The sequence below is a fragment of the Metopolophium dirhodum genome, chromosome 7, assembly GCF_019925205.1.
Source record: "Metopolophium dirhodum isolate CAU chromosome 7, ASM1992520v1, whole genome shotgun sequence".
Classification (NCBI taxonomy): Eukaryota; Metazoa; Arthropoda; class Insecta; order Hemiptera; family Aphididae; genus Metopolophium; species Metopolophium dirhodum.
In genome coordinates, this window is record NC_083566.1 from 13,112,268 (window position 1) to 13,134,690 (window position 22,423).

The 22,423-nt window shown below is 29.2% G+C and overlaps 1 protein-coding gene across 1 annotated transcript in view; it reads left to right on the forward strand.

The window, feature by feature from the left end:
* The window catches only part of LOC132949348 (retinal homeobox protein Rx1), a 52,411-nt gene that overhangs the window by 9,500 nt on the left and 20,488 nt on the right, over positions 1 to 22,423 (forward strand). The window contains exon 2 of the mRNA XM_061020198.1: positions 12,445 to 12,947. Within this exon, the coding sequence (XP_060876181.1) occupies positions 12,445 to 12,947 (503 nt within the window). The remainder of the gene's footprint in view (positions 1 to 12,444; positions 12,948 to 22,423) is intronic.

The window sequence follows — 22,423 nt, forward strand, 5'->3', positions numbered from 1 at the left end:
TTAATAATTATTAATACCTTTTTAAATACAATAATAAATAATTGTATTTGAATTATAAAAATATATCATTAATTATTAATCAGATCGCAAACATAATTTTTACATACTATTGCACAGAGGGGTTTTATCAAAACTCCAGTAGGTTAAATAATAATTGTAACTTATGATTGCAAAATTAAATTTCTTTAATTTTCAACAATGTTACTTTAACTGAAATTCTAAGGTATTATTTTTATTAGGAATATTTATTTTCTAAACTCACATTTTTAAACGGTTACCTGTGATAGGGTATTTTTTTTTAAACTCTTATCATTATATTTTAAGTTAAACTTTTTTGAATGACAACATATATTTTTAATTTCATGTTCCTATATGTTGAATATATTTCTAAAAATTTAAACACATACAAATCGAATTTCAATTAGTATTACAACTTTTAATTTATAAGTAGAGTATTTGGTATCTGGTAGGTATTTATAGTACTTACCTTATAAGGACCAATAATTGACCAGGGGTAACAAATACTTAATTGTTATTATTTAATATTAACTAATATATAGTATGCAAATCGAATTATTAGGTAGGTATTTCAGTATTTGAAAATATGGTATTTAAGTATACCTACTTAAAATTCTAAATATCAGAATTTGAATAAATCCACTATTAGGAAAAGAAACAGAAGTGAGCATGCTTTGTGAATCCAATAATATATAAAAATAATTTTTAAAAAACCGTTCAATAATTTACAATTAATAGGTAATTAATATTTATAATATTTATTATTTATAAACTATTCATAGAGTTAAAATATAGTGAACTATAAACTTCTAGGTAGTAGAATTGTATATTGTTACAGTGAATTACAGTAAGTAACAATCCGTTCAATTGGGCTTATCATAATTTTAGGTATTGCGTTACATTTATTATTATCTGTTTTCATTTTTATAATCTAATTATTTTTTTTATAATTATATTATTCTAAAAATATCCAAAATTTAAATTCCATGGATATTATTATTTTTGTAAACTATAAAACTATTAATTTTATATTGCGCTCAATTGTTTAAGTAATTTATTATTATTATTGTACCTAATAGTTTCGACAGCAGGGGCCATTATCTATTTATTATTTACTTGACTGTTTGTTACAACCAAATACATTTTGAATTCGCCTATTGAAAACTATCATTTATACTATAATTTCAAGGTACAATTAATAATTTTCTATTGTAAAAATATATACCTACGATTACTAAACTAATATAGGTAAGAAAACAAAATATATGATTCAGAATTTGATAATCGTTATTCATTTTAATATAATAATTATGTTTCTATATGCCTAATAATTATTACCTACATATTATATTAGAAATTAATTATCATATCAATTAATTTATTAAATTAGAATACTTAAGTTAAACTAATCGTTCATTAATATAATACACATACCTATCTATATTGCGATTATTTATTGCTATTATTAATACGAGAATACAAAGTTTGTAAACTATGTTTATTTTATTATCTGTATATTACCTAGGTATACTACAACTGTGACAAACACTGCAAGACAAGCTAATATTGATATTTGACATTATAGAATTGATTATATAAATTTTAAATTAATAGTATTGACAACAATAAAAATAATGAAAAATTTAAAAAATATTTAACGATTCTTTGAAATATCATTTTATACATGCGAAATCTTTAACTATGTATATACAATATACATACCAACTAAAATTCCCTACTGGATATTTAGACTATTTTAAATGAAAATTAATCTCATTATATTATAATGAATTGTTTCCTCCACTAATTTTGTTAATCACTTAGTTCCAAATCTTATAATTATAATTATGACTTACTAGCTGTATTACACAGCCTTACCCAGGGATAAATGAATCCGAGACGGGGTTGGCGGATAGTAATAAACTAATAAGTAATAACTAATAACTTATAAATAACTATTTTACTTACATGATCCAATTGCAATCAGAAATAAATGAATATGTGGTTATGATTTTAATAATATTATCATAGTGGGTAAGCCAACCTAAAATAACTGGTTCAATCTATTATCTACAATTTCATTGAATTGTCAAAATTGCTCGAGTATTTTTTTGATTCTATAAGCATCAGCAATACACTTTTAATTTTAAGCATTATAATAGCTGTTACTTATAGCTTCTATTCTAATACTCTGACGACCCGTCCGCGGGATACCAAATAATATATGAACAAATTTAGTGCCAATTGGTCAAATACTGTGGATATGCTAGCGTCATTTAGATCTAATCTGACTAAATAATACCTGTAATAGCCGACTATCTAATATAATCAATATATCTATCGTTTCCGTTTTGCTTGAATTTTTTTTTGTCAAAATCGGTCGAGTAGTTTTTTAGTATATAATATAAACCAACAAACCTCAACTATACATTTTCCCTCTAGTATTAAATAATAGATGTTACTCAAATTGTATATTATATAGGTGCAATAGCTTTATCAGTCTAAAAGACAAAATATAATAAAATACAGAAAATTATACCAAATTATTATATTTACTATTTCATTATCTGTAACCAACGCCCAATGGCAACCCTATATATAAACAAAACCATATTCGATTTTCGTGAGCCGAAACAATATTAATTTGTGAGCCACCCTATAGTGACCAATTGGGGTTGAAATACGAAGCTACAAACATAAACCATCTCCGAGTCTCAAGGAATCTAATGATACAACATTTATTGAAAAATATTCAGTAGTTTTTGAGACTATATAAAGTTCCAAACAAACTTAACATTCATTTTTATGTATAAGAAGATAATATATCAATAAATAAATGGTTTATTATAACGATGCTTATTTATCTTGTTCGTAATGTTTTACGAAATTCCTCAATTAATCCAATCATTGCCTTTACAATTTGTGTTCACTGTATAAAATAGGTGTATAATGCCTAGTCCTAGAGTAATAATGGAAAACGCTTGTCAGCATATTATTTTAATCCGATTAAAATATTTCTTAGCAAAGTGTTATGTTTAAACGTCCGAATACATCGCATCATAATCTATATTTTAATACAAATAAAAAGCTGTCCATTTGTAATCGCTACAATCAAAAACAGCTTGACCGATTTTAGTAATTTTTTTTTTAAATGTTATTAATATTTAGAATGAGATTTTTATAAAAAAAAAATTAGGGAAAAAATGAAAGGTTTTTTCAATGGGATTTTTCTATATAAATGGTTATCATTGCGGTTGCCGGTTGCCTATATAATATAATAATAATAAAAAACGTGTAGAAATTAGTATGTATATGGTTGCCACGAGTTACACTTAATATAATTTATAGGATTTAATAATATTTTAACTTATAATTTTGATATTTGGTCACTAATATATTTTTAACCCACAATGGTTTATTCGAAGTTAATAGAGACTCAAAAACTATACTGAACCGTTTTCAATAACAGTTATTTCAATAGATTTCTTGAGACTTAGAGGGTGTTAATAGCTCATTTTTTTAACCCCTATAGGTAGCTAAATGTAGCTCACGCATGCATTTTTTTTTCAGCTCACGAAAAAAGAATACTTTTTTTTTGTTAATTTATGTGGTGGCTATTTGGTTACATATTACAATAATATTATAATTAGTAGAAATATGGTATACCTATACATTTTTTTACAAATATATTTATAAAAAAAAAAAACAAATCTTTGGAACGGGAAATGCCGGGGGCCCGTATGGGACAGCTATAGTATCAAATAAATATGTAACAATGGCAATATGGTTTTAATAATTACTATGTTTATTGATCATACATTTAAAGGAATATTATAATGTACATGATTAGTGCGTAATTTTGTTCTAAAATAATTAAAAGACCAGTTTAATACTATTCATTATGAAGATTTATTTTTATGTTAGTATCTAATGCCTATTTAGGCACATAAAATATATTGTAAATAAATTAAACATTAATTAAAAATAAATTCATAACATAATATATGTAATATGTGTCATTTTTATATAGGTAAACTTGTACGTATACAAGATTACAATATGCTACTATTTAAACACATGCTTCTATAACAATAAATAAAAATGTACATCTGTCTATAATATTTATAAACATAATGAGTACCAATCATAAAAAGAATAATAATAATTATTATTATCCAGACTACATTAAATGTAATAATTTGATAAACTTTATAGTATAGAACCTATCTATATATAACATAAAACATACTATAGTGACATACGTGCAGCGTATCTCTAGATTCCATAGGTCTACTGCTTTCTGCAGAAATATATTGTTAAACTATGACCAGACATTATTTTTATTTAAAAAAAAAGAAGAAGTTTGTAGAAAATTTTAGCAATTAATGTGATACATACTTATACTATGTTACTATATACGTTAAATTTGAAAGAAACAATAAATAGTTGTATTTGAAAAACAATTTAAAGCCGAGCTTGAGTAAAGCCTAGCTTTTTTCAATTTCTTATTTATACAGTTTATTTATTTTTTCAAACTGTTATCATCTTATACGTAACACATGTAAAATGTAATATATATCTGTAATGACCATTTGACCAGTTAATATTCCTCGTAAAATTAAATATGTTCTGTAATTCAGATAAAAATAATTGCATATTTCCTTGTTTCTTATATAAATATATAATGCACGTTGACACGTATAAGCTTCAAAATAGTATTGATGATTACAAATTATGAATGTTTTTTTCTGTTTTCTAAAACTCTCCGATAACACCGTAATACAATATTATTGTATAGAAACATTGGTGATTTACTACTGTTTCGGTAGACCGTGTGAACAGAAACTCATGTCAGCGCCGACCATTTGTCACAAAAATAATAGAATGAAAAAATCACCCCACACCTCTCGTGCTCTCTTCACACTATATATTATTATACCACCATAATATATATATATATATATATATACATATTATATTTATACTGCACTCGTTTGTGTGTGTATTCTCGTAATAATGATTCAACACGTTATCAGACGTCATAAAACGCCAATAACAATCGTATTAATAATGAAGACACAATGCGAGGCCGTGCAAAAGGGGATCGACGAAAATACACGCCACCGTAGTAGTAGCAGTGCAGCGCGGGGGTGGAAAAACGAAATAAAACGTGTACATTTCAAACGCGTCGACCCTACCGCACTCGAGCGTAAATCATGTATATATCTGTGTATATATTATGTTTGTGTGTGTGTGTCTGTATACAATATAACATCGGGTATATATTATATGTACATAATATGTATAAATATATATTTGTGTGGTTTTTTTAAGCCTCACTGCATGCGTATATACGAGTGTGTACGAACAACAGTGGTAATCCATAATGAAGCCGTTTTATTCCGTCGTTTCAGTCCACGTTGTAAATTAACGTGACATTTATTATCGAGATTACAGATTTTGCACCCTAAATAATAAAAATAACAATAAAACAAAAATTATTATTCGTTAAAAAACCACATTCGATTATGATGTCATCCGACAGACGCGCATTCACAATCGACGTGTCTGCAGATAAGCCCGGCGGATATATTAAAATGCAATAATCGACTGTACACACACACACACACACACACACACACACACACTCTACACGCTTAGTTTTACGCCGCAAGCGACTGTTTCTAATGTGGTGGAGTTGTCGGCTACCAATAATATTGTATTACCTAGTACTTATACCTAAATAGTTACGCCGTCGATCTGAAAATGTAATATACATACAGCGTTTTGTTTAAATGTAATATTATTTTCATATTATAGTATACAGTATACACATTACACGTAGATACAACTACAGACTTCATCTGAAGGTGTAAACGATTTTTAATAACAATATCGCACCAACTTCACTGATAATATTGACGTATAGGAATCAATTTCCAAACTTAGGTACATGTTATTATAGGACCTATATCATGATACTGCGGATACTGCACTCTGCAGGTATGTCATATCGTTATCTCTCGAGGTTCCAGCAATAATAAAAATGTTTATAAACAATATAAATTATTAGAGTTAGAAAAGTTCAAGAAATCTATTTTTTTGGAATATTCCATCTATATGAAAAATAGATATAAATCTTATATTAAAAAAAATAACAAATGTTTTAATATCTAGTTAGGTACCACCTACATACTTAGAGACAAGACACCATTTTCAAAAGTATATGTTTATTGTATATTTCAATATTTTTATATGAAACATAAATAAACTTTTAACATACAATGTAGTATGTAGAAGTTGCTTTATACGTCTATATAAAATAACAATTTAAACAAAACTATGTAGTTACTACATAACCTCATACAGTCATAACTCACAAGTCATAAACTCATAAGAATAACTCATGAGTCATAACAATAACATAACACATTTTAAAACTAAAATAAATAATGTCCGATGTTTTAAAATACTTTCAAAAATTATATTTTATATGTTTGTAAGGAAATAATATAAGGTAATCATATCGAGGGCCCTATATTTTGGGTGCAAATTCTTATGTACATTCTTATGTAAATCTTCAAGAGTGGCGACGAATTGGATGGGTATCAATAAACAATATTACTGTACTATAATAATATTATAATACTACTAAAATATAGTTAACATGATTGAGCTGCCTATACGCAGTAATGGTTATACGTGCATTTGGTGCACTAAGTTTTCAAAATGCGAAACTACCCCACCACCACCGATTTCCGATATTTTAACATATTTTGGTACATTTTTTTCATGCCTGCAGTTGTACGATATGGGTACGACTGCATAATATGTCTGTACCTACGAGGGTCGTATATGTGCAGTAATAACTAATAACTAAACACACATAATATATATAATTGTTGAAACGATATAAAATAAAAGCCACCTAAAAAATAAGAACAGTACACTTTTTAGTTTATAGTATAATATTGTCCCTTTACTGAATAATATGCAGTGGCAACTACCGCGGTGGTCGTTATAATAATAATATTATATTATAAACTATAAATTATGTTATATAATTATAATGTGATCGCGTTACCGCGCACACAAACTGCACACACACTATAACCGCGTTCGAATTGAATTAGTAGAAAATCGGCTATCTGTCAGCGAATCTGCCGATAAGGGCACGAGCTAAAAACGGGGTGAAAAAAAATTATAATAAACATAGAGACCAATTTTACCGTCGTGCTGCACGGGGGCGCCGTCCAATTAAACGTAATTCGGATTATTATTAAAACGGGATCGCGTGTCGAATTATATGTCTGCAGTAGTCTGTATATAAAATAATAATAATAATAACGACGACGATGGTTTATTATGAAAAAAAGTTTTCGGTCTACGGCGAGAGGGTGAAAATTAAACTGTACATGCGTATATATTATAGTCACAGCCTTCGCAGCACATTCGTGCACTAGTGCTGAGCACAACACGCTGCAAGCGTTGTAAAACGTAGTAGGTATATGTATATAATATTTATAGGTAGGTACCAGTTATAAGTCGATGCCGTACACATGTATAGGGCAAAAGTCGCGGTATACTGCGTAATAGGTAATAGGTATTATAATATTATAATAATGTGTGTGTATATACAGGATGATTTATTTTTACACTATTGTATGCATTTCGTGATTTTGACAATAATAACTATTATTTTTTTCCTGTTTAATTTGTATTTAAGCTTTATAAAGATTTGTTTATGAAATTTAAATTTTTAGTATTTTTTTTTTAAATTCTTGAATTGGTTTAGCTACATATTTAATTTGAAACTTATGTTTATTATAATTATAAGAATATAAAGTAGACATATGAAATATTATAGACCATACCTAGATATAAAAGTTCTGCAAAATATTATGGTGCACTACTATGATAAATTGTACTTAAAATGCTTATAAAGTTATAATTAATAAATAATTATTACCTATAGTTCAATACCATCAGTACATCGTGATATACTGATATATATTATATACTGATATATATTATGATGTTTATTAAAATATGGTACATGTTATTTTAAAAACTTGAAAAATTATATTCCGATAAGAATTAATGTAGTAAAACTAGATTATATTTTTATTTTTGCAAATATAATATATTATTTATGAAGTTGTAAGTATGCTTAAAATTGTTTGCAACCAATAATTCCAGATTTATCAATAATTATTATGATGTAAAAAAATATCACCCTGTATACCGATACATACAATAGCTATTAACTTTATTTAATATGTATATAATATAATATTATACCAGGTATAATATGTGTTATTATTATTATGGTAGGTATAATATACCAGTGGTGGTGGCGGTGGCGTCTGATTCCGCTAACGAGGGTATCGCGTGCCTTGTCCGGATATATGCCGGGTTTATAGGTATACCTAGGTATATATAGGTAAATAGGTAATTGTTGTTTTTTTGACAAACAGACAGGACGGCAGTGGCTTGGTGGTGGTGGTGTTGGTGGTGGTGGTGGTGGTGGTGGTGGTGGTAGTGGTGGTGGTGATGGTAGTGGTGGCGGCGGCAGCGGCACCGCCGGAACGTTAATCTGATTAGTGCAAAAGAATTAAAAAAAAAAATTAAAAAACTTTCGTATTTTTTTATTTTACAACGATTATGTGTAAGTACATATACACGATGCTCAAGGCAATAAAAATGTTCGTTTCAGAATCGTTAAGCGCTCTCACGAGCGCAAAGGAAAATATATATACACATTGTACATATATTATATACCTATGCATTATACGCTTGGTTAAGGGCGTTTAAAGTTAAACTTAATATATAGGTATAATACACTGCGAACCTATACATATCATATTATATACTTCTACCCACTGGCACAATAAAGGTAACTGGCGAAACGTTTAATTATACCACGGTGGTGAACCGTCGTCGGTCGTTATAATAATTTAATATATATATATATTAACTGTTTAGAGTATACCTACTAACGTAATTTTAAAAGGAAAACTGGAAAAATGACTGCAGTCTTCCGGTGTAGGTAATAGGTAATATTATTGTGAATGTAGGTATACGTTTATCAAAACTAGTGGATTGATTTTTCTTCCAATTCGCCAGTGAAATATCATCGCGGAACGCAGTAATAGTTTATGCGTTTCAGTATTGAAAACATATACCATCTGTTTAACATGTATTTTAATAAACTAGAATAATTAAATAATTGTGATATTGTTTCATACAGCTGTCGATAGTGTTGATTAGTGCATGCAAAGTGTAGATAAAGTTGTTATTGTAATACAATTGATTTTTTAATTTTATAAACTGTAAATGAGTATACAATAATAGAATTCATCCATGCATTAATGTAGCATCATAGTTCATGACGTGAGACATCTGTCTATTATATTCTATTCTGAATCCTGATAGCAGATCTACAAGTATAAGTATAACAATAATTATTGCAATTATTTTTTTAGCAGTTTGATATATGCTTGGAATTTTTAATGTTCGAACACTATAAGTTCGTAATTGGTTTTATTTTTTACCAAAGTAATGGAATAAATTCTAATGAATTTTAACCGTACATTTTCTAAGATTTTAAATTAATTTTTTATCTTTTGGGATTTATTTGTTGCGACTTTAACTGTTATCGGCATCTAAGTCATGGCCCTAAAAATTATTATTTCAATATTTTGTATAACTAACAAGAGTGATTAAAAAATGTGTTTTATTAAGAAAAAAAATGTTAACTGCAATGTATTGATTAACTACCCAGATTTAAAGAATTTGATGATCTCCACAAATTATTCGTTCATTCGAGTAAATAATGAATAATATTTTTTCTAGTCAGGCCTGAGGTAATTTCTTTTTATTTACCATCTAACCTGCTACAGCATGGTGTCAATTGACTTATAAAATTACTTATCTTCGAACGCTCGATCTTGTGTTTTTTACATGACTGGTTTTTTTTCCTTTCGCCTGTATAACATTTATTTTTTGCCGTATTAAATTATGTTATAATGTTATTATTAAAGATATTATCTATATAATAATATATACACTTACCACCTATACGGCTATATCGTTTTTATAAACCTCGCTGCACAGCCGCACGATATAATATTATATATACAGACAACAGCGAGACTTTGTCGATCTTGTCCATCCAGCTGTTGTATATAGTCTTGACTCGTATATAATATATACACACATATAAGTGCGGTTAACTCTGGTCCTCTAAATACACCGGTCCGTTCATAAAAATATAATGTTTTCGATTTAATCGGCCGACTATAGTTCTCGTTATGTGCGATTAGTGGCGACAGTCAGAAGCCGCTTCCACATTTACGCCCAGCCTATGCTATCGATTAACTTGTCAAAATCGTCAAAACGAAACTAAAATATTACTACGCACGACAATGGTGTATGCATTGAATAGTAATTATATATATTTATAAAAAAAAAATTCAAAGTCATTGGTCCATTTACAAAACACTTTTACTACAACACAACGATAATATCAAATAATTCTACACACGCATACACATCACATCATAATATATATTATAAAGTTATTTTATAATATTATTAACACCGGTTTGTACGTTTCGATCAAAATCCTTCTTCTTTTTTCCACCGTTTGATTTATACATTATAGATTATTATTATTTTAGTTACTGCGGTGTGTTTCTCAATCGTGATATTATTATTATTATATGCTACTGCCACCGCCGACTGCGACGTGACGTTCGGTCGTCATCTTCGAGTGCACCTACATAATAATATTATATTTATACGATCGGCGGCGGTAGCGTTTTTTGACGGCCGATTATTATGGTAATATTAATTTTTTTATGTTCGTCAGTGTGGGGATAATATTATAGCATTATAACATTTGCCTATACCTACCGTGGCTGATAAACATCGGGTTAATGCGATGCGGTCCGAATTAAAAGGTTTCTGAATGAAATCACTTTATGCGTGATGGAATTTTTATTTCGTGGGTGGAGTCCGCGTAAATTAAGTGGTTATTTAAATCCAATAAAACTGTCGATTATTTTTTTATTCTCAGTAGGAGTATAATATTATATTGTGTATACACGTCATGTGACCGCCCGTGTTAGATTTTATTAAATTAAAATAGAGGGAAAAAATGCGGTTGAAAACTTGTATTGTTGGGTGTGTTAGGTAATTCAATAAAAGCTCGATTGCTTTGCATTATGTCATATTCTTATGATACATAATATGTTCGAATATACGCACGTTCTATACGGAGGTAGGTATTTTAATATTTTAATCTGTTCACATTTAATTGATTTTTAATTTAATGCTTTTAAACAGGAAATATATGGTAGAATACCTAATAAAAAAAAAAAAACAGTTTGAGTCAATGTGTCTGTTGTACAAGAAAACGTTTACTTGCCGGAGGGTTCTTGACTACTTGTATAATAATATGGTCGTACTAAAAAAAAACACTTAGTTGACAACAGCAATCGAAGTCCTATATAAAAACTTTGTTTTTATATTTGCAATTTTAACCAAAAGAGGAAACACACTATATTTTCTTTTGAAGGAAACATATCTTAATCGACTTAGGTTCCTCTTACAAATGTACAGTTAATTTGTTGAAAAATTATTACCCAACAATTAGGTGACTAAATGTACAAATCGTATACATAAATAATTATCTTATTAGTATGCGCGCATATCCTATAATGTATAATAAACAAATTCTCATCTTGTTTATTGTTGTTTTATACTTTTATTATTAACTATTAAAAGTCATTTGATGGCTTTTAAAATAAACATAATTATATTTTCTCTAAATACATCAAATCCTCAATTTAAAAAGCGAAATAACAGACACAAAGTGTAGTTGTAATAATTTCTACTTTTTAATTAAATTCTCTTTTTATTGCGTGTTATAATTATTATACTATGACATACAAAATATCACTTTAAAAACATTGATAATACTTTAATTCATAAAGTAATATTTAGATTTTCATGATTATTTATTAACTTCTTTAATTTAAAATGCACATTTATTTAAATTTATATTACTGTGAAAAATAGAACACGCTCTGATTAAGTACCTAGATATACTATAGACAGTATTAAAGTATATAATATAATAATGGAGATCTAACGAATAATATAAAAAATGTTCTCTTCAATGACGAAACAAAAACATTGAATAATTATAACACTTATATTTATGTATAATTATTATTAGTTATAACTATATACACAGATATTAATTAGTAATGTTAACGAGTTAAAACGTAGGTACCTACCAACATACATAATGTTTAATAGGTTCTTGTGGTATAATATCCGTATGATTAATATTGACTTGTTCGCGTGATTATTGATTATACTGAGTAATAAAATTCATTTTGCGTACACTTTTTCTAGGAGAAAATAGCTGCAATTCTAGTGACACCGAGCAAAACCGTCATCAGTCCGTGCCGTCCGACCAACACAACGTAATGCGCGGTGGCGGATGCGGAGGCATTGGTGGAGGCGGTGGAGTAAGTTCCGGAGGAGGTGGTGGCGGTGGTGGCGGTGGAGGAGGAGGAGGAGGAGGAGGAATAGGATGTGGTGGTGGAGGAGGAGGACCTCCACAACAGCGTCGGTCAGCCGACATGGACGACATGAGCGGCGGTGGATGTGGCGACAGCAGCGACGGTGAACCGGACGATGAGCAACTATCCGGTGGCCGGGCGAGCGCGTCACCCGCGGCCGCGGCCGGTGGCATGTCACCGCCCGACAAGAAAAAGCACCGTCGGAACCGCACCACGTTCACCACCTATCAGCTGCACGAGCTGGAGCGAGCGTTCGAGAAGTCGCACTACCCGGACGTGTACAGCCGCGAAGAGCTGGCCATGAAGGTCAACTTGCCGGAAGTCAGGGTCCAGGTGAGTCTTTCTTTGATTTTGCTTCACACATCAACCGTATTGTATTCGCAGCCAATTTATTATAATAATATTACCGCATACGTATAGCCCCCGACCCCGGCGCGCCTGTTTGGAATTTTCCTATACCTAGGTAGGTTAAGTGGCAATAAGGAATCGCGATCCTAATATCTAACCTAACCTATTCTGCAGTATGATAATATTATATCATAAATTATTATCATAAAACTATTTATACTATACCTACACTCTCGATCGGCATTTCTGAGTTGCGCAAAGTTAAAAAATTACTGCAATTTGTAAATATCATCTACAGTGTTATTTTTTTCATTAATTTTGGTAGGACATTTAAAAGGATAAAGTTGCAAATGTGGTAAAGTCGTCGTTGTCTTTGTAGTTTATACTATAATTGTAGCCTTGGCATTAAGAAAATAAGAAAATACATTCTGTTGCCAGAATGCTCATCGCATTGTTAGATGCATAAATCCATCAGTACTAGTTGGAAACCTTCTTGAACTATTTGTCGAGTGTGTGATAGAAAAATACAGCTTGGTAGAGTACCTCCGTTTAAATAAAATTATATCCACCATTTCCAGTATCACCATGACACTATTATTATTATGATTTTTGAATATTGTACACCGTGGTATACATCTTATACGAGTGTACATAGCTGGTATACCGATATAATAATATTATGTTATAATTATTTTACTATTCCTGAGTAGTGAGTACTACACTATACATTAGTATTTAATATATATAATATGTATATATATACACTACACCAGTACACCATAGCATAACCGTAGAAATAATTGATAAAACAACATATGTCAAATACCATGATGTTTACTGTTAAGTTCCCAAAAACGAATTCACAGTGAAAAAATTGTCAATATTGCATATTTGCATTACGATTTACAGATAAATTAAGTACTGAAAAACGATTAATTTGACCAATGCATATTATTATTAGTAAATTTTGATTTAACATTTTAATGTGAACGTGGTGAACGTGGTACATATATAAATTACATAAATAATAACAGTTAATCGTTTTATGTTTCATTTCGTTTTACGTTGTGTAAACAATGTATACGTATTAACGAGTAATTAATAAAAAACAATTATGATTATTACGTGTTTCTCCTTTATTTTTTTTCATAAATTCTTATTTTAATTCCATAATTGTCAATAATAATATGATTGACTATATAATATGACCATAGACAATAGACTTCTATATTAACTAACTAGTTACTAGTTAGTAGTTACTACTGACAATATTTCATTGTTTTTTATCATTATCTCCGTTATCGAAAAAGTATTAAATACCATTTAATTGAATAGTTATAATACGTCTTGTTATGGTACTGTTAGATAACTATTAAACTATTTACATTTCTGTATGTAGCAGTACAATTTTCTGACGTTATTCCCTGTAACATTCAATGTTTAACTAAATTAATTATGTACGATTGGACGAAATTCTATGAATTTCACTGTTATACATTTTAATTATTAAACGAATTCTATGAATTATTTGAACCAAATGAATAATAGAAGAATATTATTAATATCTAATAATTTACATACAAAATATATATACAGTAATTTATTGTTAGGTGCATTTTAATGAATCAAGGGATCCAATTTTCATCATAAAATCAACCTTGATATTTTCAGCAAAATATCGTTTGCAGTGTGCATCCAAACAATACAATACAATTAATACAATTAATCAGATAAGTTTTACCCAAAAAAAATTGTATTTATAAAATTGTTCTATAAACGTTTGTATCCATATAAATTATTTACTTTGGTAAATTATATTTTAATCATAATTCATAATATAATATGGGTATATTTTTATTAATTTAACATTACAATTTATTTGTAAATTGTAACACAAATGATAATAAAGTAATACAAAAAATAAGATTGTCATATACAATTAATAATAAATTAAAGACATTTAATACTCCAATAAGTCCCATAGCAAAACTTTTCCGACATTGTTTAAGCTTTTTGAATTATTTCAAATGAGTCAAAAGTATTGAGATTACAATAATTAGTAATAAATAAAGTAAAAATTATTATAACTATCACAATACAAACTACGCTACCTAACAAATATCAAGTTACACATTTATTGTATTATTTATATAAGTACAAGTTATATTGTGTACCATCATTTAAAAATAAATATAATACAAGTTGGTACATTGATATTTGGTGGTATAAAATTATTTATTTGCAATAAATTATTATTAAGAGGTATACCTACTTTAATATCCTATTACCATGCTAAATCAATGATATTATATAAATTATAATATAGCCTTATTTTGAGTTTCTATAAATCAATTACAAATTATTGGTATACTCCATGCTATAATACAATAAATATAATTTTCTTATCATATGAATTATAAAGAATTATACAAGATGATCCATTTAAGTGTTTACCTACCCAAGTATAAGTAATTACTATTTAGTTATAACTTATAAGTATTTACTATTTATCTATTCGTTAAAAATGTTGGTGTATTAAAAACAAATACTCCGAAAAATATTGTCATTAAAATAAGTAAAAATTAAAAAATTACAAAAACGTTGCTTGCAAAGTCATAAAATGATGCAAAAATAATATTTTCAAAAAACTGAAAACTTTTTGCAATAATTAGTGTAGAAACTTATACGTGGAAATACCTGTATATTATAAGATTCTTATCATAATGGGCGAAAACATAAAAGTAAATTCTGGACAAAAACATATTATGTATCCAATTGATACTAATTTTTGAATGACAAAATAATTAATAAATTACAGTCAACAAACGAACATTTTATCAAAATGTCACGTTCAAATAATAACTTATGTTTGAAAGCGCGTGGGCAAGTGTATACTTATTCAATTTTGTTTTATAATTAATATAATTAATAACGTAATAACTATATAATAAGTTATAAACTGTGATTTGAATGAACCATAAAATGTTTCTGATTGCTATCTAAAATCGAATTTCGTTATTTAATTATCTCCGCTTAATTGGCACTGTGATTAAATTATAGTTTGATTAGTTGAATATAGTTAACGTAGATTCAGAAACTCCACCGAGTAGACAAATAATATATGTTATATGTGTGTGCGTATGTGCAAATATGTGCGCGTGTGCGTGTGTGGGCGATACCTCCTCAAGAGTCTTTAGTTAAATTATATAATGGATGTGACTATACGTTTGTCATTTAAATGCATCCACAAATAATATTCCTACCCTCTCTATTTACGTCCGTCGTACAAAATAAGTATCGTTACCAAGTATTTCGTTCTGATATTTTTACGCTTAAATATATCATTTTTATTTTTATTCGCCATATATCTGCATTAGCTAATTTATATAATTAAATAATAAATTAAAAAAACTGTACCATGCATGTTCTTGTAGATGAGTGAGAAAGAAATCATTAAATAAATAAAAATATGAGCCACTATTACGCGTTCCTCTCGGCGTTAGTGTAACAGTGTATAGTGTTTTATATAAAAGAGAAAACCGCGGGCTGCAATTACATAAATTAATTTTAGGACGCAGTTTTACCTAATTCCGTTTTCACTCAAGGAATAACAACAAAACTTTTAAACTACAAAGACAATCTAATTAATTTTATGATTTTCTAATAAAATATGATGACATTATTATAGAAAAGTTCAATTAATAATATCGAGATGAATAATGTAATAATCACTGTTTGAATTGAATGCAAATATAGGGTTTAATTTTAATTACACTACCAAGTACCAACCGTTATTACTTAATAAAAACCAAAATTATAATTTGAAAAATGTTTAGATTAAAAATCTTTTTATTACGTTTCTACATTATCCAGATCATACAAAACCTGTGTGTAGATGTAAAGCCGTATAGGTATACATACAGACCCACACCAAAAAAATATTAAACAGGTGTCCGGATTGTATTTTTTGTAAAACATTATGAATAGGTTCTAATCTAATAGTCGTCTGAAATTGTCAGTAATCACACAATATCAAATTCGTAATACTTGTGGTTTAATCAGTTTTAGCGATAAATGATAGATTGAGCGACGTGTGAACGTAAAAATATGTTGAATTTGACAATAACTAAAATAGATTTTCGATTTCGCTAAACAACACTACGAGTTAATTCCCAAAGTATGGCTCAAACAATCTTTACAATACCATAATTGCTTATAGTTAGTCATCACTCATCATAAAAAACTAGGGTATATCATATATAGGTATACTATATTATCTGCAGTGTAGGTTGAAAATTGTTTTGAAAAACTGTATAATATCACGTGCACCATGGTTGGGCGAGTAAAAGGGATTTCGACTACGATGCATGGGCTATATATATATATATTATATTTATAGGTATAAGTTAGGTGAGTTAGTTAGGTTAAAGTAGGTAAGTTAGGTTAGGTTATATATATATATTGTTTTTGAAAAGATCTTTTCTTTCACGGCAATCTTTCAGGTCGCGTATCGTTATTGTCTCTGAGGAGGTGGAAGGGTGGTTATAGAGGGTGCGGGTTTATGGTGATGATGATGATGATGATGATGACGGGGTGGGGAAAATTGCCGTTAATCGTATCATATTTACTCGGCCGCGTCGACGCGTTTGCTCGAGACGGGCGGAGGAAAAAAAACAATCGCATTTTCCGGTACGCCGCACCGTCACCGCCGCCACCGCTACCACACCGTATGTATAATATGTATCCATTATATATCCTGCTGCCCGGCACACTTGACTCGTTTCCCACAAGAATGTTTTCAGTCCGCCGCCGCACTACTATTTGTTACGACGAACATTATATTCGCAGGCAGTGTGTGTGTGTTAAAAATACTAAAAGTCCACGGTTGTTGTTATTCTTGGTGTAATAAACGTGATATGGCGGCCGTCGAGAGATCGGCAAGAGAAACCAGACAACGTCTCTTTATATTATAATATATTATAATCACTCGCATTGGGATTCACACACACATATATTATTATAATTAAGTGTCATATTTGTGGTAAATAACAATCATTATTCAGGAAATTTATAATTTTGAAAATATTGATAAAATTACTAATTATAAACAACTTGGAAATAAAAGTTATATTTTTAGCATTTTTTAAATTATTTACTTTCTAATGGTAACATACTTATATTTCTAATTTCAAATTCCGAAGCAGAATATTTTTACGAAATTTGACATTCAAACGAAAAATGCGATTTTTCCTCCAACAATGTTTTGTTATTTTGTTACGAAATACCTATATTCTATATGAATCGTAGGGAGTTCAACAAATATTCCATTACGTTTATTCTTATCTTCTAATCAGAATGGAATTTTCAAAATACCATTTTTCACTAATTTTTAGCTATTTTGTTATAACATAACATATAGTATAAAATTAAGTTGCTTTTTTTGTTCGAGATAAACTCCGAAATAGCTGAATGTATTTCGATGCGGTTTACACTGTTAGATAGACAATTAACCGAGGGAGGTTTATTTGTATAATTTTTTGATAAACTCGATTAATAAAATGTATATATATAATATAAAATATATAATCAATATCAATTGTCACGGAATATGTAAAATGTTATGATAAAAAATTATAATATAACTACTACTATTACTACTACCACTAGCTACTACTCAATAACGATGTAGGTAGTTGGCACGCTTCAAAACTTATTATAATACAGCAGGGCGACTTCCCGGTTTTTACATTATATTTCATCATTATTCATAAACAATTATTATACAATAATCTTACACGATTATTACTCATCAGTAAATACACGTGTGTATAAATATGAAATTAAAATTAGCTCAATTCGTATATTGCAAGATTTTTCTAAAATCTAAATCTTTAATATAGTTAATAGTTATAATTTTTTATAGACTGTAACCATGAATTAATAATGGTACCTACCAAAAATATTAAGTTACAACAATATGAATGTAAAATACACATTTTATATAACTTTTTCGTTTGCCTAAGTATATAGTATTATAGTTAAATAATATTTAACCTCAATATCTAAAATCTATTTGGAAATGTATTTACAATAATCTTTAATTATATTAGGTACGTTTGAAAAACGGTACAGGGTGTCAAGGTGTTAAATTAAAGTATTTATTATGTTTATTATGTCTGATAACATTTTTATGTTTTTGTATATAATATATATAATTATGCATAGAGTCTCAACACAAATTAAAATGTTAATGATTGGATTAGGTAGGTACCTATATATTATGTTTTATTAAAGATATATTGTCTTTTAACACTGAAACTATTATAATATTATACCATTACAAACGGTTACGTCGTACAAATGGATCTTTTCTCTATGTTTTTAATAATTATTTCGTGGAACCCAAAACAATATTGTGTTTATAAACGCATAATATAGCGAGAGAAATAATTATCATGAAAATTTAAGCTCTTTACATTTCACTCGCGGCACGTTTAAAACCTCCCTTAATATAGTCTTACTTCATCACCTCCGGTCGTATACTATAAGTTAATTAAGTTCCCCTTTAAGACCTGCTGCACCACAGGGTGATTTTGAAAGGTCTTTAAACGTGAAACGTGTAAAAACTGTATCGAATATTCGAATGTTTCAGCTCACCGCCGTTAAATTCTTCATCGCTACCTACCTATATATAATATATACTTATTGCACGAATTAAATCATTATGGTAAATTTACGTATTTATTGAAATCCATGCCAACAATGGTCAAAAGCTAGCATGAAAATGCATTTGAAAGTCTGTTTATTGTTTAATAAATATGTGTATAATAAAACGCAGGGTAATTTAAAACACTGCCCTCTATAGTCGAACGGCGAATATTTTATAACCAGATATTGTAGGGATGTTAAATAATTCATAAAAGGAAATCACAATAAACTTTTTACCAAATTATAATCTTATTTTATAGTCATAAACTCAATAGGTATTTGTTTTGTATATTAAATAAAAAGCAATAAACTCGATAAAAATGTAAAATATTTAAAGATAGATCTACACGTGCGGCATTCTTAAGAAGTGTATATAATATAATATTATAGATATAAAAAGAACTGTTATGATTCAATTCATATTATATTATGAATCATGATTGATTTGAATTTCATAAAATAGATATTATGCACAGAACAAAACTGTATAAGTATTCATTAAATTTATACACTTAACAGTAAACAGGTTGAATAAACAAACTGTTAAAATTAAACCATATTTGAATTTTGTTCGTTGTATGAATACTTGCCTATATTATGCTGCATAATATTTTAACAAACTGATTTTAAAATCGTTCCTAAGTTTTTTAGAATTTAACATAATAGTTAAACCTTTAAATATTGTATTTTGTGGAAAATAAACAATGTAGTCGGAGGACATATAACAGCTATGGACAATAAATATTAGGTATATATATAATATTTATTTATATATGTGAACTAAACCTATTTTCAATGTATTTTGCAACTATGAAAGATAGTGGGCCGTTTGTTAGCTCCGTCGCTCAATCCCTATTATAGTAATACCTATTTTAAATTTGTCAGCCATATTTAATTTATGAAATCATTTTGTTATTACGTTTCGTTCCGTAATTTTGGAAATATAGTCGAAGTCTGCAGTTTAAATCTATTATCATAATGTATTCATCTATAAATTCAACTGCAACCAAAGCGCATTATAGAATTATTTAAAACCGAGCCTAACTCGAGATTAATATATAATATATTTATAATAGCAAGTTATAACCGATTAAATAGATTACGGATCTGACCAAATGAGTGCAGTCTGTGAGTCGCGAGTGGTCTTTAATGCAATAATTATACCCCGCATACGACCATGCACTTTGTACCTATATAATAATATATACACTGATGATGACGTAACGGAATCCTATTTATTCGCGAAAAGCGATTTACCGATTTCGAGACGACTATAATAATAATAGCAATGCACCTTTATATAGTTATACAAAAGGACAGCAGCAGGAAGTCTACTCCGGACCGTTTTACGCCGAGGTAGGACGCTCCTATACCTATATACCTACCCTATAAATTCATATGGACTGCGCGAAATGCCGAGAGATGCGGAAACGGAGCGGCGGCGCCGATGATGCTGAAAATGGCGACTCAAAGCACCCCCCCCGATCGACCGCCATTACATTCGCTCCTGCGCCTGCACAGTGCAGTGTACCGCTCTTCTCGCTGCGGCGGGAGTGGTGGCGGTGTATGTCCTGCTCTTTCGGGCGCACCGGAGATGTTCTCCTCTCGCCTATACCCCTTTGCGAGAGTGCGCGTACACACACACAAAACGCACGCGCACGCGTAGCCACCCTTATTTTCGCCGACGCCGCGGGTGGACTTTGCGAAATTTAATGAATTTAACACTCGATTTAGCCATCATTAATCCAAGGTTCATAATTAAGCTCAGTTTATAATGTAGGCGGAACTAACGCGTATACATTCGCAGCCGCCGAGTCTCGATCCCGTTCGGTACCGCCGGTGGTTCGAGTAGTTTGGGGCAGAGGTCAGGTAAGAGCGGCGGTCTTGACGGTGGGGAGGTGTACGGAAAAGGGTTTGCACGCGACGGATTGCCGTTAGTAGGGTGGAGGGGATGGAGGTATTGAAACGGCCGATGGTCGATAATTAAGTTTGTCTTAGCGCGTACATACCAATAATAATACACTACATCTGCAACAGTATATGACAAACATGTCACATTATGTAGATTTGTGGCACTCGACTAAAGTGCACAGTGCACGCATAATATAATATAATTTGTTTTATATAATATCATAGAATAATAATAATAATGATGTTAAATATTACCTATATTATATTATAATAACATAAAATACTTTTTGCAAACATTTACTACGTGATTAATAACATTTGAAATGATTGCATTTATTCAAAATTTGTTTGATATACCATTCGCTTAGAAAATCGATTTTCAGTGTTCTGGTAAACTGTATGAAAAAAACGGGCAATAGGTATCATCAGGTGTATACTTATGCAATGAACCAAATAACATAGATCCAATTCGTTTATTAAGGGGTTTCATATAGGCAATTTGAATGACATTTTAAATTCTAAATATAATATATTATATTTAAATACTAATTAAAAATAACTTATAAGTGGTGATGTTTCCGTGTCAGTACCATTGTTGCATAATAATAATGAGACCGTATGAAAAATCAATTTTTCATCGGAAAAACCGAGAAGGCTAAAATTGTAGTTAAAAGAAACCAAATTTTCTCAATCAAAAAAAAAGGAAACTTTGTGTGTGCAATATCGTTTTTCTTTTTTTTAAAAAAAAGATAGTGGGTGTGTACAATAATATATTACCTACAATACGTAAAAAATACTATATTTAAGATTTTATATCGAAATTACTGTGTAGATAAACAAAG